Raw genomic sequence first — 22628 nt, 5'->3', positions numbered from 1 at the left:
GGTGTTTTACAGACACTCAGAGGAATTGGCTCTGACAGCAGCCCACTCAGCCAAGAAATTTGACTGTCATCTTCATCCACTTGCTTTCCTTCACATGGATGACCAGTAAATAAATGTGTCTTTTCCTTAGTGAATGATGGCAGGGCCCTATCTATCACATTGCGCTATACAAATGACATAGAAGCCACTGAATTTAGAAATAGATGAAATTAATCTAATGATTCATTGCTTTTCATTTTCTTGGACTTCTCTCTTGAATGTAGAGCAATTTCTCCTGGAGAATAGCACAATTAGACCTGAATACTTCCAAATGTGACCTTTCTTAAACAAAGTACATGATCCAGCGATGTTGGGATACTTCAAAAACTGCAGGAACAATCTAATTTTGATCATTCTTATGGGTCACTACAGAGTGTGACTATAAAGACCAAGGTCTGGCAGGGTACAGCGCTCGTATATCCACATTTTATGGCTTTGACAGCAGTAAATAGAAGGATGTGTGTGTGTTTGTATGTGTGTGTGTGTGTTTGTGCGCGTATATGAGTCCCCACCTCCAAGCAATCACTCTCTCTCCAATTAGTTGACTGCACCTCCTTTCCCTTTTCTCTTCACCTAGGATTTTCTCCGACATGAATAATTCAGTCTCTGTCTTCCACATGACTGTTGAGTACCTTCCAGCAGGTGTCCTCGGAAGCTGTTGTAGTTTCTTTGTGAAGCTACTTGGAGAGAGCTGAGATAGCACAAATAAGATACACTATCCTAGAGGTCTCGGAGGAGTGGCTAAAACCTGATTTGCTTGGTCCTAATCATGAAGGAGAAGCTGTTGCTATATACTCTGTCCTGGAGTATTTCTTGAGTGTCCTCCATCTTTTGGTCACCTAAATACTCACATTTCCAAAGTAATAACCCCCAGGGTTTACTCAGGAAATAAAAAAGGGAGGGGGAGGAGTAGGAACCATTTCATTATATTTTATAAAGCTGAGAGGAATGTCTTCAGTTAAATACAACTAGAGATCACCGAAAAGTAACTGACGTGTTGACATAGCTGTGTTAATGCAATGTCAAAATGCTACCCCCTCCCCCACTCCCAGGAAAATGAGCAACTCAGAAAGCCCAGGTTTGAATCAGATTTGATGTGTAAATGTCCTTCAGTGGAGAGGGGTTCATGGCATTTGACAGTCATTTTGAAGTAGCCATTTCAGCTCTTTGAGTAGGGACGACTTCAATCTATTTGAGAGGAAAAGGACCAGACTCTTAGGATCGTTGTGAGAAGTAAACGAGCCTGGCCCAGGGTAAGCCCTAAGACAGTGTTGGTGGTTGTGGTTATTAAGTGAGGAGCCTGCCTCATGTGAGTGAAGAGTGGACATTGGGGGTTGTCATGTTGGAAATGTGGTGGCCTAGGAGACTGGTGCAATATTATGCATGGCCTTAAAAGGCGAGAGCGGGGATATGGAGTTGATTCTGTGGGAAATTAATAGAGGATTATTATAGAGATGACATTACGAAAAAGAGCTTAATGACGCTTATGCTGTTTTATCTTGCATAGCCTGGCAGATAAAGTCTATTTATTGATTATCTAGTTGGCTCTGGCATATACCAAAAAGTTCAATTTTAAAAGGTATATCATCTGGAAGTTTAATTCTTTTTTATGCTGAAATTCCTTTATTCAGAGGTAAGGATTATTTTATTTTGAATTTGCCTTCAATTTATAGGCTTGCTCAAGTGTCATATTTCTTGGTTAATTTGGCAACAGCAGCTTAAAGTCCTCATAAACCTCGTTATGGATTCTTTCTGAATCATATATCATTGTCCATGCTAGCAAGAGTTAACGACAATTTCTCTGTTAAACTTTCTGATTAAAAATGTTCAAGCAAAAGGTCTTATTTTAGAGTAGAATTGCTTTATGGTCATGTGGAAAGCTGGTGAAAGATAATATAATATGCCATTGCTGTGGGTTTTAACATGCTGCCAAATGGACGAAACTGCTGTGAGCTTTACATTTATCTGAACCTTCTGGCCCCACTGCAGGTGTATGACCATTAAGGTTGGTCATAGCCTACACTTAAATTACAATTTAGAGCATTATCTTCAGTTCCTATGAATGGTTTTTTAAGTATAATCTTTATCTTTTGGAAACAAAGAAATGTTTATGGGAGTGGTATTAAGATTTTGAGCCTGTAATGTTTTTAAATTATGAAAACTCTTTTACATTATTGTTTCTTGAACCTTACGCCTCTTTATTCTCTCAGTATTGAATATGGCTTGAAAGCACTAACAATATTAGAACACCAGTTCTATCATAGACATGAACGTAATCACCAGAGGCTCTAATTGTGTGCCTACTTCAGACCTTAGCCCTAAAACAATTTTAGGTGATACGGCTAAAATTGCATGATGTGATGCAGGCTTCCATTGATCTTTTAATAAAACAATTCTAAAGGATCAACTAGTTTTTACCTTGAGAAAGTCGTTTCATAAGTTTATTTTAAAAGAAACTTTGCTTTTACTGTTTATCCTGTACATTGAAAAGAGCAGTGCAAGTAAGATGAGTTAACTAAACTCTGATTATGCTGATATAGAATATATTCAGCCACTAAAAATGTTGACTGTAATCAGAATCACCTGTGATTTCACCTGTGAAACTTTTCATGGTTAGACTCGGCTAGAATGACCTGTAGAGATATTGATGGGGGAAGGGGCGGGACTAATCTAAGATGGACTGAGCACTTGTATTTTTAACAAGCTTCAAAGGGTAATTCTAATGCATAACACTAACTGAAAAGTATTGTTCATGAAAATTGTTTAAAAACATTTAAAAATATCCCTAGTATACGAAATAAACTATCATTGCTGTATGATTCCACTGGGAGGAAAAAAGAAACAAAGTTAATAATTGTCTTTAATGATATATACAGGCAACAATTCTAGAATGCCTAAGTTCTGGAGATCCAAACTTGTATTTGCAAGTCAGTTCATTTTTGTTCAATAGGTTAGTTATTCGTGGTCTATAATATCCCCTCTACTGTGTATCTTTACCGAAAAAGGGTGTTCCTCCCATTTCCAGTGGTAATTTAGGGTTGGTTATATGTACATGGATATCTCCTAAATCACTCGTTCCTCCACTTGACTACATGGGTTCTTTGAAATCTTTCCACATCCTGGGTCTGGCAGATACATCAAAATTGACATGCAGACCTGGATATCCTCTTGGAAAGGAAAACTGGAGAGAAAGCCAAGTGCTAAATGAAGTTCTCTCCTAGGTCACATTCTTAAAGAATTTTATGGCTCTGATTGTAGTCTGATGTTAGCTAAAAGAGGCCATAAATCCTGAACAACCTCATGCACTTACAACAAATTTTGCTTTGAACTCCAGAAAATAGACCTAGTTATCTCTCTACTCAATATGTCACCCACACACATACTTTCAAGTCTTTCATTTCAGGTGACATTATCCTTTGAGAAATCGTCCAACCTATGCACTTTCAGTGTCATCATATTTCCTTTTAATTAATGTGCGTGAGTCACTATTTCTGGAGTCTTAGTCTTTCAAAAGTATTTGGTTCCCAGGACTTATTCACACTTACTTGCCTGTAAAATTTTCTCTGATCTTATACATCAGGCAATCTGAACTGTTAACACCCATTGAGACTGAAGTACCAGTTCCACTTAAGCAACTGTCATCTTATTATTGAGTTAGAAGAGTCGGTGGCACTTTTAATCTTATCAGATATAGTATTCCCACAAGGCTGTGTTTTTGCCTGTTTGTCGCCATCCTAAGGCTGACTTTGTTTATTCTGCCTGTCAGAATTGCCCCTTAAATATAGTTGTTTTCATTATTATCCTCTGGCTCTCTTCCCCTTGGATTTTATTTCTTTGGTGTATGATGGGAGAAAAAGAAAGAAGGGGGAATTTTTCTAAGAAGTGATTTTAAGTATTTTTCCATATTCTGTTTTGTGTAGTGTTGAAATCTCCAGCATAGTCATGTATGTATCTTGTGCTCAACAGACCTTACTCTTATTCACTAGGGGTGGGGTCTTGTTTTGCAAAAGCCGGGCATAATAAGCAGGAATGGAGCAAACCCAGGAAATGAACCTGTCGACCTAATCTTTTCCCAGTTGACCCCTCCCCATCACTGGCGGCAAGCCCTTCAATGAAATTGTCCAAATCCTGCTTTATTTTGTAGCGTCCACTGTTTGTTTTAGATTTACATTTTGATATGATATTCCTTTTGTTGGAGGGGCTTTTCATTTCAACCTGCAGTGAATTTCACTTTGAGCTATAATTATATAAACTTCTATATACTCTTTTTACGATATGAAAAAGATGATTAGTTGCTTGTTTTCACCCTGTACCAATAATTTACTTAACGTTTAAATTAGACCTTGAGTTTCTAGAAGAATGTGTGAGTCAGTGAGAGTAAGTTTTTATGAGAGAGAACTCTGAGGAATGTCCTTTAACCATCACTTAAAGATATTGATTTGTTTGTCATTATAGAAACTAAATTACATATCTAGTGAAAGTTCAATGTGGAGCAAATAAGAGTTCTTAAAATAGTATGTCAGAGTGAGAAAAAATTCAAAAAATGGCTAGAGAAGTTATACTTGGAATAATTTTTTGCCCTTTACAAAGGACAATGAGAAGATCCTCTTGCATAAGCAGGGGCTCAGGCAAAATATTTGGCTTTCTTTCCTAAAGAAAAACCATGGAGATTGTATGTTATTGTCTTCGTGCTCTCTTCCTCTCCCCACAGGTTTCCTCCCTGTCCTTACTTGAATCTTTTGCGCATTAATATTTTATTTTATAAATTTAATGACAGCCCACTCTTGTTCCAAAAAATTTTTTGCCTTTTTTCACAGCGGTACACACACTGCATTAATATACAAAAGACACTGTTGGAGTCTCCTGCACAGATCCTGACAGCTCAGGATTTTCCCTAAAACTCCGTCCTGAGCCTTCTCTATGGTTCTTAATTTCGCTTCTCGTGCTTTTGTCCACCCTCATGGCTTCAGAGTTCAATTTTTGAGTGATTTTCAAACATGTAATTCTTTCTTCAACAAGAGTCACATAATTCCAATCTTCTGCTGGATAGTCCATCTGGATTTTTAGGTGACACCTCAAACTCAGATTGTTCTGCATCCAACAGTTTAATTCTTGGTAAAATGCACTTGGCCATGTTGGTTTATTACCAAAGTTCCCAGAATGATTGAATCTTAGGAAATCTGTTATATAATCCACCCATAATAAAAGAAATCTAAGGGAGATGGAACCATGTGATCATCCACGTAGGTTCTGAAAAAGCAGAGGAGTCAGCCTCTTGTGTGATAAACTCCTCATGGACTGGCAGAGTGATATTAAAAAAAAAAAAAACAGAGTGGGAGGTGGATTCAGTCAGACCAAAGTTGTAGATGTCCACAGAGTGATGTAAGCCGTTTAATAAAAATGAATATAAGCTAACAAATTGTATCACATACCAAATAAATTTAAAGTAAATAAAAGACAAACGAAGGCCAGGTACTCACACCTCAGGGTTTTTTCAATTTTCCTTCTGCCAGGAATGATCCCCTGAGAGGATTCTGGAAGGGAGGAAGGAAATCCTGTGCTCAGCTGGAGGAAAATGAGTCTATGGAGACAGAATCCCTCTTCTTCCTTCTGTTTCTCTTGCTAACAAACTTAGGCTTGGTAACAATATGATTTTCTATGATTTGTGAACTGTTGCAACTCCCAATTGATTCTTTCCTTCCAAAGTATCTTCTTCGATCTCCTAGGATTACTGTAATCCTTGGTAATAAAAAACAATGCTTCAAGTTATATCAAGTCCATTTTTCAGCCATCCTTTCTTTGTTAGTTTTTTAAATGGTATATGAAAATCTCAAGATGTGATTTTTAGGCTTTAAATTCTTATTTTCAGTGCAGTAAATGGAAGGTTTTTATTTCCCCTGAAAGTCGTGAGTCAAGATGGCTCATAGTAGGTGCCCCATGTTTTCTGATCAACCACGCTTTGCAAGTCATGGTGCTATCATTTGATGTAGGACATCTTTTTATTTTATAAATACTCATATCTCAGATGCTTATTTTAGCAATAAATGATGTTTTGTTAATTTTATCAGGCAGACAAAAAGAGCTAAAAGATGCAATTTTGCACACACCCGAGACTTAAGATCATTTGAGGGTATTTAGCATTTTTATGTGGAAAGGTGACTTCTAAACAGCCCTGGTAGGACAGCACTTTGAATGCTGAAGAAAAGAGGATGAGCCAAACCCAAGCCAGAAAAGGAGCCATACTCAATACTGACCATAGATAATAGTATCACTTATCTTTAATTTTTTTTTACCTCCAAACTGACTTTTGTTTATTTTAACGTCTTTCAACCTCTATTATTAGGAGAAAAATAGAAATGACATTGTGTAAGTTTCACTGTGCCTTTAACAAGTGCACAATGCTCATCCAGAACTGTAATTTTCCCTCTTCTGGGTTTTTGTAAAGATACGTTTTCCACTTTTCTGGTAAATTGTTTTCTCCATATCACATGTCAGTGACTCCTGTTATTTTAAGGTGGTAATAATTTGTGTTATGAATCCTTTGTTCGCGTTTTGACCAGTCATTGTGGCTTCTGTTTCGATGCAATGTTGTGCGGTGTTTTATGATGCTCAGCACTCTACTGAAATCTGGAAGGAAATATATCTTGCAGATAGAGCCTGGAGCTTTCATTTTATACACACATAATAATGCTCTCATCACTTTAAGAGGCATCTTCCATTAAATAATATGTGTGTATGTGTAATATTCGGCCTATTAATTATTATTTTCTCTTTTACATAGTAGTTTACTATTCAATTATCAAATCATACTCATCTTAAGGAATAAGATAACTTTTACAACCAGGGCATTCTACATAAGAGCATCAAAGCATCTTTGTTATACAGCTATTCAAACTGTTGAATGATGTGTTCTCTCGTGACATTTGTGCACAGAAGTGTAACCTGTATTCACAGGCATGTATCATTTTCTCCTAACAGTTGACTTCAAACCTCGTGCCAGCATGGATACTGTCCATCATATGTTACTTTTTGGTTGCAATATGCCCTCATCCACTGGAAGTTACTGGTAAGGTATAATGCATTGATAATACAAAGGCATGTAGAAAATGTGTGTGTGGTTTTTTTAAGTACAAGTGCATCTGTGCGAATATTTCACAACTGATTAATAAATAGACACAATATTTCTTTTTTAGAAACGAGCGTGATGTGGTTATCATGGTTTGATTATCACAGTTATTTCATCTGCTATGGAGTACATCCATCAGTCTTTGGTCACTGACTTAATAAATAATGTCTGTTGTCAGAAATAGTGTGTCAAGGTGTAGATGGCTTGTAAAGAAAGACTGAAAATTTAGCTAATAGATAGGCTGATGTTTATTTTTTTTTAAGTTCATGATTCAACCCAAAGAGCACCATGGCTGTGTTCATTGAACACTCCTTTGTCCAGACACTGCCAGGTGATCTGTATACACATTTTGTTTTATCCTATTGTATCTGCAAAACAGGAATTATTATCCCCACTTTACAGACAAGGAGCCTGCAACTCAGAGATTCGGTTACTTGCTCACGGTAACACAGCTGGTTAGTGTCAGACCAGGATTGAACCCTAGGTTATCTGGTTCCAAATCCAAAGTTATTTCCATTTCACTACAATGCCTCCAATTTATTCAAGTATCTGTTGCAGTTTTAGAATTTATTTTAATCACTGTGGTGAGTCTTAATATCATGTCATGAACAGTCAATAAATATCTATTTAAAATCCTGTTATATGCCAGAACTGCAGCAGATGCTATAGGAGGTTGTAAGATAAATAGCTATGTTTTCTATCCCCAGAAGCTTGCAGCATAATTATGGCTTGAGATCTTTTTTATTTTGTTCTTTGGTGTTCATGAAGATCAGTGAACTTTGAAAAGAACTGGGCATTTTAAGCCTCACGTTTTGCACCTATACACAGACATATTGAACAGTCCAAATTGACTAGTATGTCCTGCTTTGCGTCAGGAAGGGATCTGTTTTGTGGTCCTGTTCCTGCATAATCACGTAGACTGATAGACCTTTCTCTGTGCATCCTAATATCCATTAGGCTAATGCAAGGCACGCAGCAACTGCTCTCTAGTCATTTTTATAATAAACAATTGTAATATGTATTTGGAACTGTTAAAAGCACAGGGCAATTAGTGGAAATCTCCATGGAGCAAGTACCATCAAAGCATTTGTTAATAGGCTTAAGTTATTTGATAAAAGGGGCATATCACATAGGAACGCAACTCACAGGACTGAGTTTATATAAAAATGGAGTCAGCAAAGCACAGTTAGTACTCTGATATCAACATTCCAGTTTTTGCTCTTCAGTAAATTTTTGCAAATAAAATTCTGAGATTAAAAGATTATTCTGTGACAGCTTTTCTGAATATTATTCAGCAAATCACATCCTTTGGTTTTTATGTTTAAAAAATATTTCTTCTGAAATTAGCAGTATTTACCTTTGGGTTAGAATTAGTGAAAACAGCTAGAAAGGATGTAAACTTTTAAAACCTGCTTTAGCTTCACGTTGGTTAAAGAGAATGAGTGAAAAAATAGAACATCACTTAAATGTTATTATGGTTCTAATTGTGAAGAAAAAAGATATAAAACAAACTAAGCCTAGTTTACTGTTCTCATGTTAAGAGAATATCAGAGCAAACATCTTTTTGGGCCTTTTCAAATATTAACATTCTTAAATATACTATTTTGAAATTAAGTCTATAAAATATATTTTCCAAAAGACTTCCAAGTTGGGGAGAGAGAGAAGTCAAAGAAAAATGTAAGTGGGGGCCGGCCCGGTGGTGCGGCGGTTAAGTGCGCACATTATGTTTTGGCGGCCCCGGGGTTCGCTGGTTCGGATCCCGGGTGCAGACATGGCGCTGCATGGCAAGCCATGCAGTGGCAGGCGTCCCACATATAAAGTGGAGGAAGATGGGCACCAATGTTAGCTCAGGGCCAGCCTTCCTCAGCAAAAACAGGAGGATTGGTGGCAGATGTTAGCTCAGGGCTAATCATCCTAAAAAAAAAAAAAAAAATGTAAGTGAAAGTGAAAACAGCAATTTTGAGTAAAGTAATTGCTATGCATATTATTTTGCTAAAATTATTACTCAAAAAAGCAGTATAGATAGTAGAGTGAAAGACTAGTGAAGTAACTGGTAGCATTCCCTCAGTAAATTACTTATCCCAGGTGGACTGGCCTCAGTTTCTTCATTTTATGAAGAGACTATCACTTGATCATTTATAGAACTCCTCTATACTCTGAAATTCCATAATTCTGTGAATATAAATTGCGTGCAAATGCTGAGTCAGATTGGAAAGGCATCATTATAAGGAGTTGGAGATGTGTACTGGTTGAATCAACTCAAGCAGCATTTTGCCATTCAGTTGCATCACTGAATAATTAGAATTCTTAGCGACATTATACCCATGTTATGTTAAATGGGTTTTTAAAATCTGCCTTGCAACCCATATTCCCACTTTATAGGTTTGTTATAATTAACTTTATAACAATAAACAAGGATGATAATTGATACTATTATTCATCTTCTTTTAGCCAAGACCAAAGTGTCCATTTAACATTTAAAAGTAGGATCTTTTATATATATATATATGTAGGATCTGTTCAATTTGCAAACTGGGAGATACGCATTAAGTAAAACTTTTCTGGTGACTCTGACTTTCACAGTCCAGCCTTATTCTCCTTTTAAAGACGATGTAGACTTTTTCTCTCTCAATATTGGCAAATCCATGGGTCTTTAAAGAATTAGAGCTCACAGGATATTTCATGTGCTGAACTTTTCAGTTGCTTCACAAAAACATCCTCTGCTCCCTACCCACAGAGCCACACAGGCTCAGCCCTGGAGACAGTCAGCGGATGTTTTCCAACTGCTAGCCTCTTAGCCTCCCACCTGAGTTATACTACTAATAACAAAAATCTGTCAGTGTCAAAAGCCTTGCATTATTTTTCTAAAATGTTTGAGCCATGGAATTTATCACACTCATTTTACGGTTGAATATCTTTTCTTCAGTTGCTCCAAGATATAGACAGTACTTAAATGAAGATTCTCAAGCTTTCACATCTATTTTTGGTTTTGATACCCATAATGGTTTTTGATGCTTAAGAATATCAAGAACTCATTCACTCTAGGGAAATCTTTTTGGGAATACAAAGCTGTTTTAGCGAAAGAAGGAAAAGCTAATAGGATATTTTAACATCAAAACATCAAGCTCGGATTTCCTCTCTTTTCTGGTGGCGAGGATTTCCTCCTGTTTTCACTTGAATGTTCTATTTTCACTGCCAGCAGGTTGGCAAATGGAGATGTGTCTCTAATAAAGTAAACGTTTTTCCCCTGAAATTATGAAGTTATAATTCATCCCCTGTCTTCAGGCAGCACTTTTCATATGAAGGCAAAGAGCTATTCTGATGATGTTTCAGGGTTGTGCTGCCCTCCTTTGCTCTTTGTAATTGCCTCTTTCTACTGTTCATTAAAATATATTTACAGTTATATTACGTTTACATGAAAATAGTAGACACAGCATGAAGCAGTTTTCATTATGCAGCCATTTTAATTTTAAAGTTTTTTTCCTCTCCACATATTCCAGTCTTTTGTGTCTCATTCCAGATTAGCAGCTCACACTGGTAATGTGTCTAGTTAATTATATGCGTGTGCATTTAAATTGCATACATTGATGTGAGCCTTTTAATATACTGTGGGGTGGTCCCTTTATAGTTAGAGTGGGCCTGGTGCTCAATTCCAAATTAACATACCTCTTGAGGATGCAAATAAGGACCAGCTGATGGAAAAGCACGGGCTCTGCTGGGCCATCTCAAGAAGGCATTAGTACCTGTCAGATGTCACCCTCATACCTTCTTTCCCAGGCTTTTAAAGGAGGAGACAACCGCATCTGGGGACCAACAGAGAGTAATAACACCAAGATTGGAGCGAGCATAGCAATAGCATGATTTGTTGGCCTCTGTGCTTGCACACTTAATGCAAAGTGTAGCAATTCTGAGTCCCCCAGCTTTGTTGGCTGAATATGAGCCATAAGTGAGCAGATGCTTTTGGGGGCTTTTGGGGGTCAGTAAGGAAATGAAGTGCTGAAAACTGGGTATTTTAGATATAAAAAACCTGTTACTCCTCTCCACTAAAAGATGGTAAATTTTAGGAGATCTTGGAAATTGAAACATTGCATTTATCTGTTCTATGATTACCTTTATTCTATTTTTACTCTAACAATCTTTTTTTTAAAAAAAAAATGAGTGGTTAGCTATGCAGAGTTTCAGGCTTTGAAAATCGTGATATTTTGTTCATACGAATTGGGCATTTGAGGGAATTCTGGAGAGCTCTCTTTTTGTAGCATGAGATTGTATAGACTTGTCCACTTTCTATTCTGCTGAGGACAGCACTTAGGGCTTAAGGCGAACCAAGACTGTGTTCACAATATCGAGCGATTAAAGTAAATGGGCTTCGTATGTATCCTGCCTCGCACGTGATCTTCTACGTAGAGCTAAAATTATTATGTTTACTCTTAGTAATTAATATTGGCTTTGAAAACTACTTCTAATGGCGCTTATAACTAACTACTCTTTACAAATCAAAGATGGCCTCTACAGGTTGTTGGATCCTTTTTGAAAAGAAGGCTCCCAGCTGGTTAAATGAGGCTATTTCCAGCTGTTGTAACTTGGAATCATTCTCCAGCTAAAGCCGTAGTGCTTTCCCATCCTATGAAGCTTTAGCTTAAATCCTTTCCAACTGCTTCTATTTATTAACCACCTGCTGTGTCTTCTTAAATGCCACTATCTCCACAGGGTTACAGATGCTGATGAGGGGAAAGAGAAAAGTAGCTAACATATATAAATATATATATGTATAGAAGCCTGTATGTGACATCCTGCTTGGTTGCTCATTTCAATGACTGTTGTTTTAGGTGATGTTGTTTTCCAGATAACACCACAGCTTTGTTGCCTCTCTTATGGTGATAATGATTCTTTGGTTGAGAATGGTATTGCATATGCTGTCTTTATGCACCCTCTCCATATCCTAGCTACCTGTCATCTATACACTATACAGCAAGGTTCACATGTGTCTTCTGAAGTCCCCTCTTTGTTTCTTCTGCCATAATGAAACTTTCAAAGTTAAACATACTCAACATTCTTGTGCGTATAAATAGAAATAACACAGTCTCCAAAATCTGTGCTGTCTCTTGTTTTAAGCACAATAAAATGTGTCTTTGAGTGTATAGCAAAGTTGAGACATAAATTTCTGCTAGCTAAAATTAATTGTATCCATTTCCTTTTTCTACTTTAATACTGTTATAGATTCTTATACTGCATATCAGGATAGTATAAAGGATCTTCGTTAAAATACAGTTAGCATCTTGTTCTAACTTCTAGTCTCCAATTATCATATTCCTTGGCTGATTTTTAGGTGGCAGGATTAGAAATATTGATAGGCGTTCCCTTAGCAACTGACAAATTCTTGGTAGAGTCACTTTTATGAAACAGAATGGCATGGTTGTAACTGTTTGACAATTTAACAGAAACAAACATTACATAATTTTGAACATTATTCTGTCCTCACAAGTCTAGTATTTACGTTAAACAGAATAACAGTATTATTGGGCAGTGCTGTAACATTTAATCTAGAGCCAGAACTTTGATATCAGAGCATCCTGGGTTCAAATCTCAGCTCTACGACTTGTGATTGTTGTGATAACCATTGGTTAAATTATTTAACCTATATTGGTCTGTTTCCTCATCTGTAAAATGAGCTAGTAATACCTCGTGATTGGGTCATCACGAAAAGTAAGTGAAGAGAAGTAAGTAATGTGGTTGGTGCAGTGCCTGGCACATAGTAGTACTTAATAAATGGTAGCTATCATCCTTATTCATTTATTAATAGAATATTTATTAACCATCCACTATGTGCCAATCATTTTGTTTGGCACTGAGAATTTGGTGTGGACAAAACAGACACACCCTCTGCCCTTGGGAACTTTATGGCCTCTCTAATCTCATGGTGTGGTTGGTGGGGTGGGAGGGAGAGGATATTGTAGTGCTGTTTATCAGGCTGGTGCCTTTTAATCACCACTCTTATTTAGCTTTCCCATTAAGTATCCTTCTAATTACTATGTTAATGCATACCATTGCTTTGAAATTCACATCAGATTTGTCTGAATTGGAAAACATGTTCTGTGGGTTTATAGAGCAGTTAATGAAATTTGCATACCTGACTCATACGGGCTCATACAATTGAAAGTTAAGGATATTCCATGTCTACCATTGATTTTCTGTTGTGTTTCTTAAAGAAACTTTCTAACTTTGGATTAATTTTCCTGTGGGTCTGTTAGATAGTTAACGCATTAAAATTGAAATTTAAGACCCTACAGACTTAACTTGAGGGCATGACAATTTCATTAAAAAAAACTTTTTTTTTTTTTTTTGCCAAAAGCAGAAATGACTTGTCAGTTCTTATCTTGCCTGAGTAACCTTGGATTCTAAGTAGCCTTTAACAGATACAACCAGAGAGTACTTTAACGGTCAGTCATGCTTTATTTGGATAATTCAAACTGACAGGCTAGCACTTTTCAGTGGCTGGCATAGTCTGAAAATATTCATGCCATCTGAATGGTTTCCCCATGGATTAGAGGTGGAAAGGTTCTATAGCAAAGGTCCAAGAATCTAAAAGAGTTTTATTTTTAAATGTTAATTCTCATCATTTTTACTATGAATACTAAGATACCACGAGGGAGCTCTGTGAATCTTTTCACAATTAATTGGCTTAATCTGGAGGAGTGTTTAGGAGAAGCTGCTAGAATTATAAGAATAAGAAACCTGGTTGATGAAGCCTGAAATTACAACAGCCATTGATCAAAGGTTACTTTGCTTCCTAGCCTTAAGACTCTTGTTATTAATAAGAATAGGAAAAATCCTCTCTATTTTTGTAGGATTCTTTTTGGAAAGCCAAAGTATGCAATACCACCTTGTTGGTCATTTTATGTGGAGAAAATATGATTCTATTTTCATTTAAAGAGGGAAATGGAAATCTGAAAATGAAAAAGTGCAGGGGTTTTATCCAAAAATTCTTTGCCACTCCATTGTATCCTCCAGTCTAGGACTCATTTTTCTTGGCCTCTTGTTTCTCTTCTTCATTTAGTCCTCTCACTCATTAAGTTTTAGGATTAGTTTCAAATATCCCAGGACCCTCCAGTCAATCATTGTTTACTCAGTCTTGAGTTTAATATATTTTTTAAAAAATTATAAAACACGATTTTAAAAATCAAACCAAAGTTTGCTTTTGAAGCTCTTTCTTTTGTTTTTTACCAGACCTGATGAGAGAATAACATTTAAAATCATTGACTCTTTGCTAATAAGTCAAAAGAACTTATTTTATCTAGAATTTGATTTCACCATTGCATATACAACTTTCAACTTAGTTCAGATGTGATAGTAGCCATCAAAGCTTATCTCATATAAAATCCTTCTCTGCCCATAAATCAGCATCGTGAATAGAGATATAAGGGAATGTGACAGCCAGAGCTTTGAATCATGGCTTAGCTGTGTGACTTTTGGAAGTTACTTAAACTCTCTGAGCTTATTCAGCTGTAATGTATAACCTGCTTGCAGTGTTCTTATGAGAGTGAAGGTAAGCTGATTTGTACAAAATACCAGGCAAATAATAATTCAAATTTATTTTTATTTAGTGTTTTAGTTAAAACATTTTTTTTTTTGGCTCGCAAAGATTCACCCTGAGCTAACTTATGTTGCCAATCTTCTTCCCTTTTTTTTCCCCCTCCCCATGCCCCAGTACATAGTGGTATATTCTAGTTGTAAGTTATTCTGGTTCTTCTTTGTGAGATGTTGCCACAGCATGGCTACTGACAGACGAGTAGTGTGGTTACGTGCCCGGGAACCAAACCCAGGGCACCAAAGCGGAGCATGCCAAACTTTAACCATTAGGCCATCAGGGCTGGCCCCTAAAACTTTTTAACTAAAATTTTGAAAAATGTTGTTATACTTGGTAAAGTAAAATTCAGGCCAATTCAATTCTTTAAGTGTTTATATATGAAAAGTTAAAAACTTACTTACAAGTTAACTTCTCCGAACACGTCTTGAATATTTACTAAATGCCAGGCAGGGCTGCCGGTGCTGGGAGTACAGGATGAAAGATAAGACCCCAAACCTCAAAGTGCACATAGTCTGGTTGGAGAGGAGATAAGTCAGCTGATGCTTAGGACGAGTTCTGTGGTTAAAGAGTGGAAGTTGGATGGGGTGGGGCTCAGAGAAAGCGTCCTGAGGAGGCAGACTGGAAGTGAACCTTGAAGGAGAAGGTGAGTGCAAGTTTGGGGAAGGAGCTTCAGACAGCTGGGGAAGGAGTTTTGCAGCAGAGGGAACAGTGGAAAAGCGAGGGATTAGAAACTGGTAGCAGCTTGGCATGATGAAAAAGGGGCTTTTTCTGGAGCTATAACAAGGTCCAAGATCATGAAAGGCCTTATGTGTTATGCTACAATGTTTGGACTTTATCTTGATGTTATTTTTGGGATGCATTTGAAAAATTTTGAGCCAGCAAATGACATAATCAAATATGTAGCTTACAAAAATTTGCTAAACCAGTTTTCTCTGTTATATTTCATTCTGATTCTTTCTAGTCATAGACTGAATTGACTTCCCTATCAGAGGAAACAATTATCTTGTTTAACCTAAGACTGTCATCACATTGATGTTAGGCGCTTGTATATTTATGATCTTTGTTGAAAGCTATGAAAATTGCCACCCAGATCTTTAAATTTTAGTAGCTCACAGCAGTGAGATACAAAGTTCATCACATCTGACAATCTCATTTCTTAAACTATTATAGCATGAGGCGAAAGAGGAAAATTTTGCTTTTGGCACTGTCCAATACCCTAAGCCTTTTAGCACACTTGGCACGAGGATGTCACAGACACAAATCTTACATGGTAATGATCCTTCATCCTAAGTATATTGTTCTTGACAGTTAACAGTAAGAAACCACTGGTTGATGTGTTTTACATTGCACATTACCCAGTCTCTTTCTGCAACCTGATTTGTAGAAGCAAGAGCATTTACTGACCATAACTGTTACTGCACCGGGTTCATTTTTTGACTGCAGCCTGGAAAACCCAACACCGAGACGACAAGATTACAGCAGAGAGAGGGTTTTAATCACAAGGCAGCCATGTGAGGAAGTGAGAGAATGAGTCTCAGGGATTTTTATGGGGTAAGGGGCAAGGTGGTCTGAAATGTGGAGATAGATGATTAGAAGTGAGGAGCGATGAGGTAATTGATGATCTGCACAAGCGTAGTCACACTCCATGCCTCTTCATAAGACACATGTTCACAAAATGGCTGCATGAGCATGATCTGAGGGTGGAGTTTTTAGCCTCTTGACTTCAAAAGGTCACTTATTGGACATCTACATGGACCCAGTTGATGGATTGGTGGTCTCAACTGGCCTAAAGTGGACAAGGGGTTCTAATTCCTGAAAAATAGCTCACACACCCATTACCATGGTGATCCAGGCTCCAGGAGATGTTATCTATAGGAACCTAGTGGGAGTCAGATAGCTTGTTGCCTAAACAGCACAGTAAACAATGAGTGGGGGAACAACTAAAAGCTATAATCAGTAATTACAAAAAGGGAAAAAAAACTTTGGTTCCTAGCTACTTAATCATCAGTGGCTAACTTTTTTCCAGTTTCAATCCCTCCTGTTCCTTGGTCATTCCTCATACTTGAGGAATTTGGGGTGATGACTGTATCTAACTACCTCCTGCTGAATTGGGGTGTAGATCTGGGTTAGAGGAATAAAACTGTTTAGCACTCATTTGGAAATATTCTATTGTTCCTGGCTTCAGGTTGATATTTTGCATTATTAGAATTTTAGACCTTGCTCAACAGTTTCAGAACAACATCTAAAGTCACATTTTATAATCAATCTGACTAGAAGGATAAGAAGTATAGACAACCAAAATTTTAACAGTCCCTGAAAAACAGACCTAATACCAGTGGGGCCTCCATCTGATCTCCAGGTCGGGGCAGACTCTGTTCTTAGTTCCTGATAGTCTTTTGGGTTTTTTTTACGGGATATGCATCAGAGACCAGAGGAACGCCCTTATACCCTGATCTTTCAGTTGTCCTTGATGATGGCTATCAACATAGACTCTCTGCCCGGGGTTTATCACATTCCTAAGGAACTCAGAAGAACAAAGTTATCAACTTAGAGCAGCTGGGAGGAGCCATGAAATCTACAGAGCGTGTCTGGGTTAGTTAATCAGAGGTCATTCAAAGTTACAATATGGTTTCTTTTCTACAGTATGGCTTCCCTTAGGTCAACCTTGTGTTGAGCCAGTATCATAACCTTAGGGACCTCCTGGTTCCCAGTCCCTCACCCCTGTATTCAGACGGATAACAGTTGTCTGCACTTACTGCCTATCCTCTCAGACCATTCTCGCTATAAGCAGGAAACATCTTAGAAGTCCCTGTCTCTGAGTATGAAGGTACCTCTTACCGGTAGTTTCTTACCTGTTCTCCGGGTTTCTAGCCTCAGTTTTTAACCTGTTTGGAAGCCAGCACGGTCTACCCTCACTTCCCTTCCAGGCCATGGACAGTGCACATTTTCTCCTATGTGAGCCAACCTCCTAGCCAAGAAGCTGTATTTGTTCTTGTCCTTGAAAGTCCTCAGACATTTCAGATCTGCCTAAACTCCTGACTCTGACCTTGCTTGGTGCCAGTTTCCCCAAACACAAATATATAAATGCAATTTAAAAATGTCACCTAATAGTGTTTTCAACAAATCCAATTCTATAACAGAACAAACTAAGAGATATAGTGCATTGTGAAAAAAGGTGTAGTTTGGAGTCAGACAGTTTACCATTCATGAAACTGGATCTTTCAGTGTAGATACCAGTGTGCTAGTTACCATCCTGGGTGTCTTACACATGTTACCGCAGCCCCATCAGAGAGGCTTCCACACAGGAAGAGCCTCTGAAGACGCATAGCATGCCCAAGATACGCAGCTGTTAAGGGCAGTTTCTGGGATTCCACTCCAGATATGTCTTCCTGCCTGAGCTCCTTTCATCCTACAACATTGCCTCTAAACAGTGAATCTTTAGATAAAGTGAATATTTTGTTAAATAATGCATTACCCTGATATAGTGCTTTGAGGTTTGTAAAGTGCTTTCACTTCTATCTCATTTGATTTTTAGAATATAAATATAAGGTAAGTATATAAGGTAAATATAACTAGCCTTGCTTTACAAAGGAGAAAACTGAGGCTCAGTAAGGTTAAGACTTGCACAAAATAAAACAACTTACAAATGGCACAACCAATAGTCATCAACCAGTAGTCATAACGCCAAGAACCCTGTAAGTGGGCTATGCTTCTCTTGTTTTCCCTACTGAACGTGGGCACTGTGTACTCTTTGTTGCTGTGGCCAAAGTTTTATTGATAACACTGATTCCCCACAGGGAAACGTGTATGACGTTTCTTTTAGTCTGCTTCCAGATTTCCACTGTGTTAGCTTTGGTTTATCTGCACTCTCTATGTAATGCTTACTTTTCTACCTGATTACGTAGAGTATATTTCACATATCAAATTCTAAATTGTACATCTCCCTCACAGGATTGTTTCACCTCAGGCAACAAACAAAAAGTCTGCCTTTATGTGTGCCTTGTTCACATGTAAAATTCTTCTTTGCTTTAGTCTTCATTAGGATCTTAGAGCTGATATGACTATAATGATGATATATTGACGTAGTTTTCCTTACTTTGCTTTCAAATACCTTCCCCGTCCCTTCCCCTCATCGTGAGTGATTTATGAATTTTACTACTTGAATCTTCATTTATAGCTGCTTTCTTTTTTCTTCAGGTTTTGTGATGAAGGGGTCTGTACAGACAAAGCCAATATTCTCTATGCCTGGGCAAGAAATGCTCCCCCTACCAGACTCCCCAAAGGTACGTCTGAAGCCTCTTGGATAGTCTTATATTAAACTACATAATTTCTGATTCTGAAGTACTTTTTCTTAGATGTTCTTTCCAACAGTTTTTGACAAAGTTCCATTTTGCAGTTTCACACTAAATAATACCTGTATCACCAGCTTTGTGGTGAAAGCTTTCATTTGGGTAGTTACTCTTTCTCTGTCCCTCTTTGGTAAGTAATTTGCCCACACAACAGTTTAGGTAGAAAACAGCCAAGTATACCTCAAGCCACCTTTGGCCTAAGGCACATTGGTTCTTGACAGCAGGAGCATTTCCTGAGCCAAGAGAGCTAGGAATTAAATAAATTGCTGTTTCAGCAAACAGATTTTTTTTTTTTTATAGTCCTGGAACCTGGGTATTTAATAAGATGCCAAACCTCAGCTGGCTATCTGACTTCACCTCTAAACTGTTCATAGCTTCCAGTGTGTGAGTAAATTGCCAGACTCTCTTTTGTTCCCTGATGTGTCTTAATATCAAAGGGAATGGGCAGTTCTCTTTCAGAATAGGTCTGCCGTGGTTCAGGGATGGTGTCTTGTGATGCACATGTTCCTCTCTGGCCTCCCTAGCTCATGCCAGCTCTCTGATTGATGTCTGTTTTGCTTTGCTTCAAATGAACCTCAGAATCCTCTCTTTACTTTACCAGGCAGCCACTGCCAAACACATTTGGAAACTAATGGCGGGGGAGGGTCTGTCATGGATTTGTTGACATTTTTAAGATCCATTAGTGGAACAGATAGAAAAAAATTTTTTTTCTACCTATGGATATTTTCTCTATAGATTTTTTTTAGCTTGCTAGCAAATTCTATTAGTAGTAAGACTATTAGGAATCCTTCAGATACCAAAAATTTATTGACACACTGGACTTTGTAATCCAGTTGGTAAGTGGCTTCATCAATGACATTTTTGCAGGTACCTGTTATCATGCAGGAAGAAAAGTAATTGCTCTGAGAAGCTCCTAAGAGGTCTATTTCATATATTCAATAGGAAAATAAAAATAATAAAATTAAAGAATGGGCTTATGTATGTCTGGATATAACCTACAAGGACAGAATTTTGTTTTGTTTTATTTTGTTCTGTTTCTTTCAAAATCAGTGAATTGTCCTTTATCTTAAAGCGTAAGTGATTACTCTGGTTCTGAAGTAGGAACTATATAGACAATTCTATGAGAACTTTGAGAAGGAGTGATAGATTATATTAGAAATTTTCAGTGAATGCCTAGTTTATTTTTATTTTCATATAATTTCATATGTTATATGCTATTTTATTTCCCTTTGGATTTCATAGATCAGCAACCTGAGATTAGCTCCATTTTGGACTTCCATTTCTAAACTATTAATTTATTTTCTTTTGTAAATCTTTAGGTGTTGGATTCAGAGTTGGAGGAGAGACTGGAAGTAAATACTTCGTACTACAAGTACACTATGGGGATATTAGTGCTTTTAGAGGTAAGTTTTGAAATGTTAGAACTAAGCACAACTTTTAATACTATATTGCTTAAAATATATGCACTATTATACAGATAATAAAATGAAGAATTGACCACACTCTCTATCCACTAGGAAACAACTGCTTTTGATTCGCTTAATTTGGGGATGATTGAAGAGATGACTTTTATCTTGAAAGTTATATTCTCTTACATATCCTACTGTACTTTCTCTTATGCTGACATTAGAGTTCTTTTGTTTTCCAATATATTGTCTTATATGCCTGCCCCTTCCTTCCAAGCAGCGTTGTCAGAAAGAATAAGGACTAGTAATTTATTTACATTACTATAAGACAGCCATTGGGAGAGTCAACAAGTTTTACAATACCAGGGAGGTTCTCACTCAGGCTCATGTCAGTGCTTTATCTGTAAACTACATTTTCCACTTCATGAACTGTCCATTCGCCACTGCACTAATGCACAGACCCCACCTACTCCTTAGACACTGCTGAACACCCCCCTAGAACCTGTTGCTCTATCCATGATTGCTACGCAGTTCATTTAGATGCTCCTTTTCTTATTATAGAAGCATTAACATGAGGAAGGGGCCCTGTTCCCAAGGCAACCGAGACTGGTGCTTATTATTCCTTCTGCTGCATTTAGTCAAACTCCAGCTGCATTCCAGGTTCACACTCGTGTTCACGGGAGTGTAAATATTAATAGGCAGTCTTCTCCTTGGTTTGTCAGCTTTTTCACTCTGTTTTGCTGACTTATACATATTCCCCCAAGTTCTCTAATTTAACATTATATTCTACTAACTAACCTGATACATTTCCCTCTCCGGACACATTAACTTTCTATCTGGCAACTAAGTCTAGAAGTACATGTCCATCCCTGGAAGTGAAATATCCTCTGGGGCTTTGCAAAGATCGCCCATGTGGTGAGAGGTTCCATAGATTGTTGGCATTCAGTACTGGGACAGTAAATGCAGTCTCCCTCTGAAAAAGATGTTGGGAAGAATAATTTTATGTAACTGAAGAGTTATAATGAGTACTGCGGTCAGATATATTATCAGTTAAACAAGTTCCTGGGGACCAGCCCGTGAACCTAACTTCCAAATAAAACTTGTTTTTATATTAAAAATATGTTTTGAGTTATATACAAATATTTTTCCATTTTTGGAACAGAAACTAATCTTAAATTGTTAACTGTCTGTAGTGCTGAGATAAGGTTCTGTTGACAACAAAGGAATAAATAATATTTGTGTTTGACGAACAAAGAAAAAAATATCTGCTCTAAGAATTTCCCATGTTGGGGTCAGTGGAACAGGCAGATTCGAAGACTGCTGACTTCCAAAGCATTCACAAGAGTCTAATTTTTGGAAAAAGACAAACCACCACAACCAAAGTGGCTGGTCATACCCACACACACAGCCTGTCCCCACTCTCCATCCTTCTATAGAATCCTGGCCTAGACTTTCCACCCTCATTCCTCTTAGCTTTGTAGTACCTCCTAACAGATACTGCGTTGATACCCAGGGAAAATGGGCGATGTGTACTGGTTTCTAGTATACTACTGTAATAATTTCATTTAAATTAATTTATTACTGATGAGGAATTAATTTCATTTTTAATTTATGTTTAATCTAGGGGTAATAAATAGTGCTGATATTTTAATATATAAATATGTAGTTATTGTTTACTATAAGAGACAGATGAGAAACTTTATATAGCAATTTTTCAATTTTCACTTTTTTGAGCACCATTTTTCTGAAAGAAGATATGTGCGAGGTATGAGGTAAAAAGATTACTAGTGCTGTAATTCATAAACTTTATAGTAATGTAATAAAAATGTAAACAAAAAATTTTACCCTGTAATTCATTCAGTAACATTAGATATTATCTTGTGCCTTTAGCTATACATGGCTTAAATAAACGCATGGGAAAATATCAAATCTGACTAAAACAATGAGAGAGCATTTTACATTTAATAAATTTGGGGTGAGTGGAGATTGAATTATAAAACCCAGGACTTCCAGGTTTTGGATGAATCTGGTACAGTTTGGGGGGCTTTATAAATTAAGGCAATGTTTTGGAAAGCAACTTTACCGTATTTATAGACATTTTATATAGAATATTAAAATCTTGC

At 37.3% G+C, this 22628-nt stretch overlaps 1 protein-coding gene across 13 annotated transcripts in view; it reads left to right on the top strand.

Annotated features, from left to right (window-relative positions):
- The window catches only part of PAM (peptidylglycine alpha-amidating monooxygenase), a 147858-nt gene that overhangs the window by 37589 nt on the left and 87641 nt on the right, over positions 1 to 22628 (top strand). For all 13 annotated transcript variants that reach the window (XR_006889327.1, XM_046665908.1, XM_046665907.1 and 10 more), the window contains exons 4-6: positions 7018 to 7105; positions 18948 to 19033; positions 20419 to 20502. Coding sequence is in view for 12 of the 13 variants with exons in the window: in XM_046665908.1 (XP_046521864.1) it covers positions 7018 to 7105; positions 18948 to 19033; positions 20419 to 20502 (258 nt within the window). In the remaining variant the exon portion in view is untranslated. The remainder of the gene's footprint in view (positions 1 to 7017; positions 7106 to 18947; positions 19034 to 20418; positions 20503 to 22628) is intronic.

The sequence above is a fragment of the Equus quagga genome, chromosome 7 (assembly GCF_021613505.1).
Source record: "Equus quagga isolate Etosha38 chromosome 7, UCLA_HA_Equagga_1.0, whole genome shotgun sequence".
Lineage (NCBI taxonomy): Eukaryota > Metazoa > Chordata > Mammalia > Perissodactyla > Equidae > Equus > Equus quagga.
The sequence above is the reverse complement of the archived record's forward strand: the minus strand, read 5'-3'. Positions and strand labels throughout refer to the sequence as shown.